Source organism: Pectinophora gossypiella, chromosome 29, assembly GCF_024362695.1.
Source record: "Pectinophora gossypiella chromosome 29, ilPecGoss1.1, whole genome shotgun sequence".
In the NCBI taxonomy this organism is placed as follows: domain Eukaryota; kingdom Metazoa; phylum Arthropoda; class Insecta; order Lepidoptera; family Gelechiidae; genus Pectinophora; species Pectinophora gossypiella.
In genome coordinates, this window is record NC_065432.1 from 852491 (window position 1) to 865376 (window position 12886).

Below are 12886 nucleotides of genomic sequence, written 5' to 3' on the forward strand. Positions count from 1 at the left end.
ATTTAGTTCTTTTTACTTTATTTGAATGTCTTTAAGCCAATTACACTAAGAAGCTGCAGGGTATACATATTATTATGTAGAAAAAAGAACTAAAAACTACTACTACTACTTTTTTCTACCAAAAAATCATCTTTTGTGTGGCTATTTTTTTTCCATTTAAGGTAATAAATAACACAAGTATACTTACCAAATAAAAAAGCGATATTTTCGCATTTATAAGTTTTTCACAGACACATTTTGGGTGAATATCAAAATGTGTCAAGTTTGGTGGCGAACTGTCATATAATTTTTTCGTGAAAAATTGGGGAATTGGGAAAATTGGGAATTAAAAAATTCCTTTTTCATGTCGGAACCCAATTTTTCACGAAAAAATAATATGAAATTTCGCCACCAAACTTGAAATTTTGAGATTCACCCTTTTATTTTTATAATATGTATTTTGATTTGTCAAACTTTTTAATTGGCTGTATAAGTATGTAATCTTAAGTTGTTAATATTGAAGTTTTATGCTGTGAAGTTTGCAATAAACAATAAAAAAAAATTGCCATAATGCTTGGCTGTCAACTAAAATGAATGCATACATACAGCGCTTGCTTACTCGTACATTTAATCGGCAAGGCAGTTAGATTTTAAATAATAAATAAAAACAGTAGCGTAAGCAGAAATCTTTCTCTAAAAACGAGTATATTTATTTATTTAAAAACAAAGTAATTCACAAACTTTATCATAAAGAACTCAAGTGTGAGTAAAGGCGCGTTTCCACAACAACATTTGGCGCGCAACATGTTGTTCCCTCAATCAGCGCTTATCGCTATCGACCCACTAGGGTCGATTAATTCTTTCAAATATTTTTCCTCTCAGACGACGCCCTGAGCCGAGGTTCGCGCCCAACTGGGCACCCTCAGGCCTGTTGTCTTAAACGTTGTACCGGGTGAGAGCCTTCAGCGCTCCCCATTTGTCCGGCCAAGTAGTTAATGCCTTCTGCGGCAAATCTAGTACAATAAGTCACGTCAAAAAAAAGCAACATGTTGAAACTAGGCGCGGAACTTTTGTTTAACAACTCATGTAAGATCTTCTATCGTGTGGGTTGTGATGTGGATTACCAACCTCAGCAACCCTAGTGTCTGTGGAGGTTAGGGGCTAAAACAAATGAATAAACGCGATTTAAGGTCGTAACGCCGACAGTCCCTTTAAAATCCAAACTCCATTGTTTTACTATTGTGTCTGGAAACCTCGGCTTTACGAGGTTAAAGAACTTATTATGATCTTTTTATTTGAATTAATCACTGGGAAGCAATATAACGTCCATTCTATTTTTAGCTACGCGATCAAGTGAAGAGGTGTTGCCATTTTTCAAAAACTAAAAACTGCCACATGAAGTAATCGACTTAAATAAATTAGATTAATTTTTGCATTATAAAATACAAATAATTCAACAGTGTCAGGGTTTTTATGGAGCCGCCGAAAAAGTAAATAAAAAAAAACAGTAAAAAAGAGAAAAAGACACATTAATATTATTTCATTGTTTTAAGTTTACGCGGGTATTATCATAATTAAAACACATAATGGTGCTAATTCCTGTAAATACCATCTAATTTTATTTTAAGTTATATCTGTCATTTTCTTATCCGCCGAAAAGGAAAGGGACGGGTAATCGACAAGCATAAAATTAATGGAACACACGTCAATTTTAAGCACAAATCTAAACCAACCGTCTAAAAATTTTACATCCGTCAATAACCCGTCACAGTTAAGTAGACAGCACGTCAAACGGATTGCATACCAGTGAGGTACCTTTTGATTCGCCCGGGTTATTCATTCATTTACTCATTCTTCCTAAAATTAAGAGCTGTGAATCGTCCGTCCCTTTCCTTTTCGACGGATATGAAAATAACGGATATAACTTAAAATAAAATTAGGCGGTGTCTGCAGGAATCGGGGCCCGTTTGACGTGCTGTCTACTTAACTGTGTCGGGTTATTGACGGATGTAAAATTTTTAGACGGTTGGTTTAGATTTGTGCTTAAAATTGACGTGTGTTCCATAAATTTTATGCTTGTCGATTACCCGTCCCTTTCCTTTTCGGCGGATAAGAAAATGACAGATATAACTTAAAATAAAATTAGATGGTATTTACAGGAGTTAGCACCAATAACGGGTTCTTACCGCGTTTAAAGCAGGGATATGAGACTCCCGATATTAGTGTAAGTCTCCTGGGATATTTCTAAGGTATCAACTTTTCTGAACATCTGTACGACGATGTCCGAAGCATATGCGTCGAAGAACATTCTCATCACCATGGGCGAAGACTTCCAGTACCAGCAGGCCTCCATGTGGTACAAGAACTTAGACAAACTCATCGAGTGAGTCAGCATGCTCTTTTATTTATTTTATTTGGGAAAGCAACAGCCTTAGTCTAACTATTTACATTATATGGTTGTTAGTAATACACATTCAGAGGCCAATTATAGCTATCCACGTGTTACATAGAAAAAATAATACATAAGTAGTTAATTGAAACAGGTTGGAACTGTGGCTCAATATAATAGGAAAAAAAAAACAAAGGCTTATAAACATTATACCAACAGGGATTGTATGTGAAATGACTGTGTGGGGGTGTGTTTTGTGTACCAATGTGTGAAAGAGGGTGAGGGTGTGTGTATGTGCGCGAGGATGTATATGTGTTAGTGCGCGAGGATGTATATGCAGTAGTTTTAGGCGGATGAGACGTTCGTTATGTAAAAATTGACGATTCAAAGTGTAACTATGTTACCTACTGAATAAAGATATTTTTGAATTTGAATTTTTGAATTTGAATTGAATTTGTTATATATTAGTGTGAGTTAGTAATGTGTGATAAGATTGGGTTACTAAAAAAAATAAGTTAGATTATAATAATTTATTTAATTGAGTATTGTGTATGCTACCAACGTCTAGGAATTAATTAATTAAATTAATTTAATTTTCATGGTCTTTAGTCTTTGGTGTTCAGTGCTTTCACTGGATCTCGATCACGATCGGCGGGTACAAAAAAAAAATACTGTTTCGAGGTTTACGCCATTATTAAGTTTCTTAACATAACATAGACAGCCTATATACGTCCCACTGCTGAGCACAAGTCTCCCCTCAATCAACACGACGGGTCATGGAGCATACTCCACCACACTGATCCACTGCGGTTTGGCGGAGGTGTTTTTACGGCTAACAGCCGGGGCCAACGGCTTAACGAACCCTCCGAAGCACGGAATCATCTTACTTTATAAGACAATCAGGTGATTCTAGCCTGAACAGTCCTTACCAAACAAAGGACTGGTCTCGTAAAGTGATTTCGACAATGTCCCCATCGGGAATCGAACCCGGACCTCCAGCTCGTAAGCCTAACAACGGAGGCTAATCATTGAATTAACACAAAAAAAGACATAATAACATAAGCTCCAGAATGTACATGCGATGGCTGTACTTCTGCCTACCCCACTTGGGTGCCTCGCTCTCCCCAGCTTGACAAGACCACAAGAGCTGCGGGTAGTTCTGTTCGAGTCAGATTTTTTCTAATTAATTTTCTGCTGCACGAAATACCTGGGAACTGGGGGGCTAAATAGGCCACTTTTGATGAATCATAATAATATATATGTTCATATTGAGGAGCTCGGTGGCGCAGCGGTAAACGCGCTCGGTCTGCGATTGTTGAAGTAAAGCAACTCCAAGGTAGTGTCAAGGGTATTATTCCGTGCCCATGGCACGCGGAATAATACCCTTGACACTACCGGTGGTGCCATCGGGTAGTGTCAAGGGTCCGCGGGGAAGCAACTTTCGCAAAGGCCGGTCATAGGATGGGTGACCACAAAAAAAAGTTTTCATCTCGAGCTCCTCCGTGCTTCGGAAGGCACGTTAAGCCGTTGGTCCCGGCTGCATTAGCAGTCGTTAATAACCATCAATACGCACTGGGCCCGCGTGATGGTTTAAGGCCCGATCTCCCTATCCATCCATAGGGAAGGCCCGTGCCCCAGCAGTGGGGACGTTAATGGGCTGGTGATGATGATGTTCCTAATATGAATTGAATTGCAAATCATAATATGGCCACTTATGGATTTTCATATCCTCCTAAGGCCCGGATTTCCAGACACAATAGTTAAACAATGGGATTAGTACTACTAGTAGGGCCGTGGGCCTTAGGAGGATATTTCAATTCATATTACGATTCATAATATGAATTCCCCATTTTGCGACCCAAGACGTTTTAAAAAAAATGTTATGTTACTGTTAGAAGCACGTAATTATATGAATGCATGAATTTGTGACTGCACGCTTCATTATTCACGCTAGGGTTATTTAGATTGTAATAATGGGTTTAGTTAGAAGCACGCAAAAACTAATAAGGGTAAAATTATAAGGCAGAATGCCCGAATGGCTTTTGCCATCCATAGACTTTTCAATGAGGATAAAAACTGCCTATTTCTCCCATCAGGTGTCGCTACTGTTGAGTGTTCTTAAATTTTGACAGTTCCCCATAAAATTTGAGTAAAGAAACATAATTGTTTTGGTTATATTTTTACATTATAACCTTTTATCTGTGATATTTGTTCCCTAAAGATAGGAAAGAGGAAAACTTAGAAAAACTAATTTTCGATTAAAACTGCCTTTTTCAACTGGTTGGTTTTCTTTTTCGTAACTCATCCTTCAGACGGGATACAGAGTACATAATATGAGTATTTTGTTTGTAAAATGCTGCTGACACAAAACCGCGCAGACCCCGATACAGACCCCGAGGGCGTGGTGGACGACCCGCGTTCAGTGCTTATCGCTATCGACTCCCTAGGGTTGATTAAATCTTTCAAAAATAATCTTTTCTAACAATGCCATTTGAAAGAAAGAAAGAAACGTTTATTATAAAGAGACACCACAGTCTTCTTCTTCTATCGTGTGGGTTTTGAGTTGGATTATTAAACCCCATCAACCGTGGTGTCAGGGTTGTTATTACATCGGTAAATAGTAGCCGGGACCAACGGCTTAACCTGCCTTCCGAAGCACTGATCATCTTACTTTCGGACAATCAGGTGATCAGCCTGTAATGTCCTAACCAAACTAGGGATCACAAAGTGATTTTTGTGATATGTCCCCACCAAGATTTGGAGGACGGAGGCCGTGGGGACACCACAGTAACAAATATAAAGCAAATATATAATATAAAACACGGAGTAACACATAACTTACAATCAAAACACATAAATCATTGAGTGTATGGACTGGTCAACGATGGTGGTGTCTTTTATAAAAGGGCCTCACTCAGCATAAGCCGTCAACAATGCCACAATGCAATGCGACAATGCCATTTGCGTCAAAAATAAAAAATCTAAATCGCGCTACCACCGTAACCCAAAACCGCTGGCTTCTTTCGCGTGGATTGGCTTGAATATATTTTTCAAATTACATTATCGTTATAAGAAAACTTTAAAGCAGCGCAATCGGTCGATTTTTTTGATCTATTAGGCTTTATAGTAAAACAATTTACTTAGGCAAAATATAATTATGTATGAGTTAGTCTAAGGTTTTTCTATATATTTCATTTGCCGCCTTTTCAGGTAGTAGGGACTTCTAAGATATTTTAAAAATAACCGTTTCAATCGTGCTCATTCCAGTACAAACCACCTAATTTTATTTTAAGTTATATCTGTAATTTTTTTATCCTCCGAAAAGAAAAGGGACGGGTAATCGACAAGCATAAAATGCATGGACCACACGTCAATTTTAGGCAGAAATCTTTAACAACCCTTCAAAATTGTACATTGGCGCATAACCCGACAGAATTAAGTTGACAGCACACGTCAAACAGGTTGCGTATCAGCGTGTTGCTTATTGGATTCGCCCGGGTTGAATGAATGAATGAAAGAGCGAATGAATGAATGAACGCCCGGGTTGAATGAACGTAAGAGTTAATGAATGAATGAACGAGTATTTATTCGCATAACAATTACAAGAAATGCGTTCGAAATGTTGAAATTGAAAGAATAGTAAAAAATAAGTTTAAGAAATTCGCCCGGGTTATTCATTTATTCGCGCATTTAGTTTAAAATTGACAGCTGTCAATCATCCATCCCTTTCCTTTTCGATGGATAAGAAAATGACAGATATAGCCAGCGGCGTAGCGTGGGTGTCGGCCGCCCGGGGCGGAAGACAATTTTGCCGCCCTTTTATTTAGATATTTCAATTCAATGTATACTATACATTACATACATTAATTCGCGATTTTTAAAATATGCAAAATTAAATGTATATTTTTCAATCTTTCTGAGAGATTTTCTTAATATTTTTTTCCGTAAGAACCTTGTACAGATTATTAGTAAACTACAAACAAAAAATCAGCCAAATCGGTCATGCCGTTTTTATGTTATGTCGTGACAACGGAAAACGGGTTTCATTTTTATGTAGATTATAGATTGTGAAATTTTGCCGCCCCCTAAAGTGCCGCCCCTGCCCCCACTACGCTTCGCCGCTGGGTATAGCTTAAAATAAATGAGGTGGAATCAAGGCCAATTATATCTTTATAGATACAGGACTTCCTATGGGTAGTGGATAGAATGTCGGACTCCTACCAGACGAATAACATCCTTGTGACAATGGGAGACGACTTCAATTACCAAAACGCGGACATGTGGTTCAATAACTTAGACAAATTGATCCAGTAAGTTTTTGTTTGAGTTTGTGTGACGCGGGAAAGTTGCTGAATGGGTGCTGTATAGTCCGTTCAAAAATGATCTTCATAAAAGGTAAACAAACCTGTTACTACAAAGAATGTTCGAATTTCACCTAAACTACGCAAAGTATTCTTCTAATAACATCCGTAGCACTCAGTAGATGTATGATTTCTTAGCTCAATGTGAAATTAACGTAAAATAATTATTAATTAAAACACATTTTTTCATGTAAAAACAAAAATCAAACAAAACCTCACACAAAAAAGTTGACATCATAAATTCTTGTTAATCTGTGGCTAGCTGTCAATTTGACGATTAGTGATGGACATTTCATTCAGGTCAGGAAAACGAGTCAGTTCCGTGAATAACTTAAGTGAGTGTACTGTACTTAATAAGCCGAAATGCGCAGAAAAAATGACTTTCAAAGTGAGTTAGTGTAACCACAAAGAAACATACAATATATATTTTAATATTATCATACAAAATATTCAAACAACCCAAGAGAGTCAGTTCATTTTGATAAAATAACTTGAGCTAAAATCAATTCAGCACTTCACTAGTATGCAGTTTGACACAGATAAAAAATATCGGCAGCCATATTTGTTTACCTTTTATGAAGATCATTGTTGAACGGACTATACATACATAGGTACATGCATAAACAATCAACCGGAGGGGGTATGGAGCATACTCCACCACGCTGCTCCAATGCGGATGCATTTTCTGTGTGTTGGACTGTGCGTGTTTTCTATACAAACGGAGATACTTACAAGCAACGGAAGAACACGCATCCACGCGCTACGCTGCATCATGCGGGGCAGTGTGAGAGTCGCCTTAACGAACGTTATGACTTATGATTATTAATCTCTGTGTGCCTGATTCTGCTTCTTGCGTTGTGGGATTCTTTCCTCTTCTTTTTCTAAGAGCAACTCTTTTTACGGATGAATGGAATTCTTTCACACGTGGCTTTGTTTTTTTTTGGGACCATTTAAGGGGCAGGTTATAAAAAAAAAAAAAAATTAAAAAAAAAAAAATATATTTTATTATCGAACAACTAGATCCATTAAGACCGAAAGACCACGTTATGATCGTAAGACCATGCTGCCTAGTCTTAAGTACATTTTCTCTGCCTCTGCTGCATAAGGGTGTTGGGACCCCAGTACGGCGACAATTATTCACTGTTTTCACTAGATAATGGTGCTAATTCCTGTAGACACCATCTAATTTTATTTTAAGTTATATCTGTCATTTTCTTATCCGCCGAAAACGAAAGGGACGGGTAATCGACAAGAATAAAATTTATGGAACACACGTCAAATTTAAGCAAATTTTAAGCACAAATCTAAAACAACCCTATAAAAATGTTGTTTTGGCTAATAACCCGACAGAATTAAGTTGACAACACACGTCAAACGGTTTGTATACCAGCGAGATATGTTTTTGATTCGCCAAGGTTATTCATTAATTTACTCATTCCTGAAAATTAAGAGCTGTCAATCATCCGTCTCTTTCCTTTTCGGCGGATAAGAAAATGACAGGTATAACTTAAAGTAAAATTAGGAGGTGTTTGCAGGAATCGGGGCCAATAGTTCAATAAAAACGACAATCATTGGTTATTTGGTATTGGATTAACGAGTTGTCATTCCTATTTCCAAAGATGGCGTTGTAACTAATTGCTGCAAGAATTAAAACTTCAAACGAAATATATCTTTTTAATTATGTTCAAAAAATCTTTTTAACCCATTTTCACTGGTATAGTTCATGGCACCTAAAAATAAATAAATAAATAAACAGCCTATACACGTCCCACTGCTGGGCAAAGGCCTCCCCTCAATCAACTGGAGGGGGTATGGAGCATACTCCACCACGCTGCTCCACTGCGGGTTGGTGGAGGTGTTTTTACGGCTAATAACCGGAACTAACGGCTTAACGTGCCCTCTGGAAGCACGGAATCATCTTACTTTTTCGGACAATCAGGTGATTCCCGCCTGAAAAGGCCTTACCAAACAAAAGAAGTCTCACAAAGTGATTTTGACAATGTCCCCATCGGGAATCGAACCCGGACCTCCAGATCGTGAGCCTAACGCTCTAACCACTAGACCACGGAGGCTGTACAAAAGTAAGGAATTAAGTGGAAACCTTATCATTTGACTGGCACAGTCGAATCGCGGTGGTCAAGTCGTCCCAAAACAAACTCGCCCCAGGCTACGTTTACGAAAAACAATATACGTAGATGGCGTTGTACAGGTTAATTATTACTCGGGTTCGATTCCCGATGGGGACATTGTCGAAATCACTTTGTGAGACTGTCCTTTGTTTGGTAAGGACTTTTCAGGCTTGGATCACCTGATTGTCCGAAAAAGTAAGATGATTCCGTGGGGACATCCCTATCGGGACTCGAATCCGGACCTCCAGATCGTGAGCCTAACGCTCCACTAGACCATGGAGGCTGTTACCTTTATAAATAAACATGTAAAACCACCTGTCATTCAACAGGTGACGAGTTTTCTGGCGTACGTAAAAGAACAGGCGCGTAATTACCGCAGCAACAGTATAGTACTTACTATGGGGGGGGACTTCACCTACCAGGACGCCGGCATGTATTTCAAGAATCTCGATATGCTCATTGAGTGAGTAAATTGTTAATTCATAATAATTTATTTTCAATAAAAATGGTATTTACAGTTTGCAGATGGTCAGCATTTAAGATTTGGTCTACATTTTTAGTTATTCAAATTATAACATGTGTTATAACGTGTATCCGAGCTCAAATTCTGTTATGACGTGTATCCGAGCTTATATTTGCACAAATAGTTAGACAAAATAAAATTGAAAATTGAAATGTTAATCATGTACCTAACATTAATTATGAAATAATAATAAAATGATTTACAATGTCATTATCCAAATTACACATCACAAAAAAAACCAGACAATACACAAAAAAGAGAGAAAAAAATAATAAAAAAAAAACAATGAAACGAAACATCCAACGATTCATTCGATCGTTATTATAATCGATATAGTCGTTTTAGTTCGGTTCGGTTAACGCATTCATTGAGTGAACAACCCTCACGAATTAGGCATTGCTGTCTCCTAAAAAGTTAGGTTACTTCACGCCAGGCGGGAACGGTTTAGGCAAGGAAAAAGCTATATAGTATTATGTTTTTATACGTACTGCACCACTTTATGACAGGGGTCGTCCATTAATCATGTGATGTTTTTTTTTGGCATTTTTGACCCCCCCTTGGTGATACATGGTGAGGTTCAAGACTACCCCCCCTATCCTATATCACGTGTATTGTTTAGTACCTACCAAAATAATGGCCATCATCATCAGCCGTATGACGCCCACTGCTGGGCATAGGCCTCCCCCAAGGATCTCCACGACGATCGGTCCTGCGCTGCCCGCATCCAGCGGCTTCCCGCGACCTTCACCAGATCGTCGGTCCACCTTGTAGCGGGCCTACCCACTGAGCGCCGTCCGACACGTGGTCGCCACTCCAGAACCTTTCCGCCCCATCGGCCATCGGTTCTCCTCGCAAAATAATTGCATCTTAGAATAATATTAATATGTTTATTTGTAGTGCATGCTTTGCATTTGATTTGTATTGATAAATGCTGCATCTTCTCTTCATTTCTGCTGCTGCATAAATTACTGACATTTATCCTTCCTTGCTTAAGTATTTATTAATAAGAAATTTCTTGGTCGATATCGCGTGGTTTCCAGGGTTTGTGCCCGGTTAATGACAATAGGCTTGCCTTATGTAATTGCCTCTATAGTGTGGGTTGTGAGGTGGATTACCGACCTCATCAGCTGGAGACAGGGTTATTATTGAGCCCACAAAGGCCCCTGTCATGACTGATATCACTAAAAGCCATGTTCTTGTCGGTGTAGCATTCTCCATGCTACTTTTTTAAGGAAAAATAGGGCAGTGGTTTCCCTCTTGTCTTCCGCCCATCATGACTCTTATAGCGATTACATTTGTATCTGCGAAGTTTAGCAGAAGTGAACACTAGTGTTAGTGGCATCGTAACGAAAACTTTGAGGGGTGATTGAGGCCATGATTCCGAGTTGATATCAAGTGGAATTTTCCGTCGCAAAAGTATGGAACTGAAAATAATTAAAAAACACTAAAATTTTCATGAATATTCGGACTGAAAATTCCACTTGATATCAACTCAGAATCATGGTCTGAATCATCCGCCTCAGTATTCGTTACGGTGTCACTAACACCCATACCTACTTGTATGGCTACCTGTATGTACTGGCACAGGGTGTAAGTGACATCGTAACGAATACTGAGGGGGCTGATTTAGCTCATTATTCTGAGTTAATATCAAATGGAATTTTTGATCGCAAAAGTATAGAATTGAAAATAATTTTAAAAAACTAAAAAAATGTGAATTTTGCGACGAAAAATTCCACTTGATATTAACTCAGAATCATGGTCTGAATCATCCCCCTCAGTATTCGTTACGATGTCATTAACACCCTGTGTACACTCACTCCTCGCCAGCTATGTTTAAGTCCCATATAATAGGGGGCGATCCTATTGCCATTAACCGGGCATAAATCCTTCTTCTTCTATCGCGTGGGTTGTCAGGGATGGTTTACCAACCTCATCATCCTTGGTGTCAGGGTTATTCACAAATCCCTAATAATAAATATGGGTAATTTTGCTTCATCACTCCATTTATGTAAGCGTGTGTATTTTCACATTAAAGTTAAGTTCATCATCATCATCAATTTAAGAGCCACGCTCTTGTCGGTGCAGCATTTTCCATGCAAATAGCATGGAAAAATAGGGCAGTGGTTTCCCTCTTGCCTTCCGTCCCGCAGTACTCTGTCTGACGCAAGTGGGATGGCGCTCAGAGTAGTCTATTACAAAGCCGTACTAGGACTCTTGTCCTCCTCTGAATAGTACTGACAGTTACTGCTGCTCTCTGTCAGGTTCCAGGTTACAGTCCCTGTGACTTGCCCCTTCCGTCCTGCATTGCCGTACCGATGGCTCCCATCTTCGCCACTGCAACCGTTGAGGTCTTCACCCGTATCCCTGGGCAAGGGTTCTACGTTATACCCCGTAGGTCTGGGTCTCTATTCGAACTCAGCTTGGTAGCTGAGATGGTTCTCACTCCGGCCTACTGAAGTAAGAGGCGCCCACCCCCGCGGCAAGGACGCGCCGAACAGGAAGGACAAGTTATTGGCTACATCTTCACCCGTATTCTAAGGTCACTCGATTCTTCCTCCACTGGACTCGGCCTCAGCTTCAGATTTTGGTACCAATTTAAAGATGAAATTTGACGTCAGAATCAGAATCATTTAATCAACGTAATTATCATGGATAAACTTGTTGAAGGTCAATGTAACATTTTTGAATTTACGTCATTTTGCAAGTAGTAACCGGGACTAACGGCTTAACGTGCCTTCCGAAGCACGGATCATCTTACTTTTGGACAATCAGGTGATCAGTCTGTAATGTCCTAACCAAAGTAGGGATCACAAAGTGTTTTTTATGATTTGTCCCCACCGGGAATCGAACCAGGGAGCGACAGTGAGCACATCGCTCAACCACTAGATCACAGAGGCCGTCAAGATTAATGTGATAATATTATTTTTCAGATATGTTAACTTAAAAGCAGCCAAAGATGGGCTTAATGTTAAATTGTTCTATTCTACGCCCGATTGTTATCTTAAAGCTGTCAATGATGCCAAGTGAGTACTTTATCTTCTTAAGTTATGGTTTCGTATAATATTTTGACAAGAATATTTTGTTTTATGTTGGATACCCTTATAAAGAGTGTTAGTGACATCGTAACGAAAACTTTGAGGGATGATTCAGACCATGATTCTGAGTCGATACGATATCAAGTGGAAATTTCAACTTTAATGATTTTTCTGACAGGAAATTCCACTTGATATCAACTCAGAATCATGGTCTGAATCATCCCCCTCAGTATTCGTTACGGTGTCAAAACACCCATACGTACTCGTATGGCTAATTGTACGTACTTTTACGGAAGTGCAGTTTTCACTGCGACAGTTCGGCTCGACCATTACAGACGGCGATACGGCTCACCACCTATCACGCTGGTCTAACGGAAAACTCGGTGAGGCGTGGGTACTTACTTAGTTCATCTTGCGATAGATGTACCACTGACCCCAATTGGGATGTTTGTGTTATACACATAATA

The 12886-nt window shown here is 39.1% G+C and overlaps 1 protein-coding gene across 4 annotated transcripts in view; it reads left to right on the top strand.

Annotated features, from left to right (window-relative positions):
* LOC126379369 (lysosomal alpha-mannosidase-like) overlaps window positions 1–12886 on the top strand; it is a 47756-nt gene that overhangs the window by 23090 nt on the left and 11780 nt on the right. For 2 of the 4 annotated variants that reach the window (XM_050028088.1, XM_050028090.1), the window contains exons 10-11: window positions 9188–9321; window positions 12315–12407. In XM_050028088.1, coding sequence (XP_049884045.1) covers window positions 9188–9321; window positions 12315–12407 — 227 coding nt within the window. Of the gene's footprint in view, window positions 1–2228; window positions 2363–6544; window positions 6679–9187; window positions 9322–12314; window positions 12408–12886 lie in introns of all 4 variants that reach the window. The other 2 variants (XM_050028091.1, XM_050028089.1) reach the window with 2 other exon arrangements.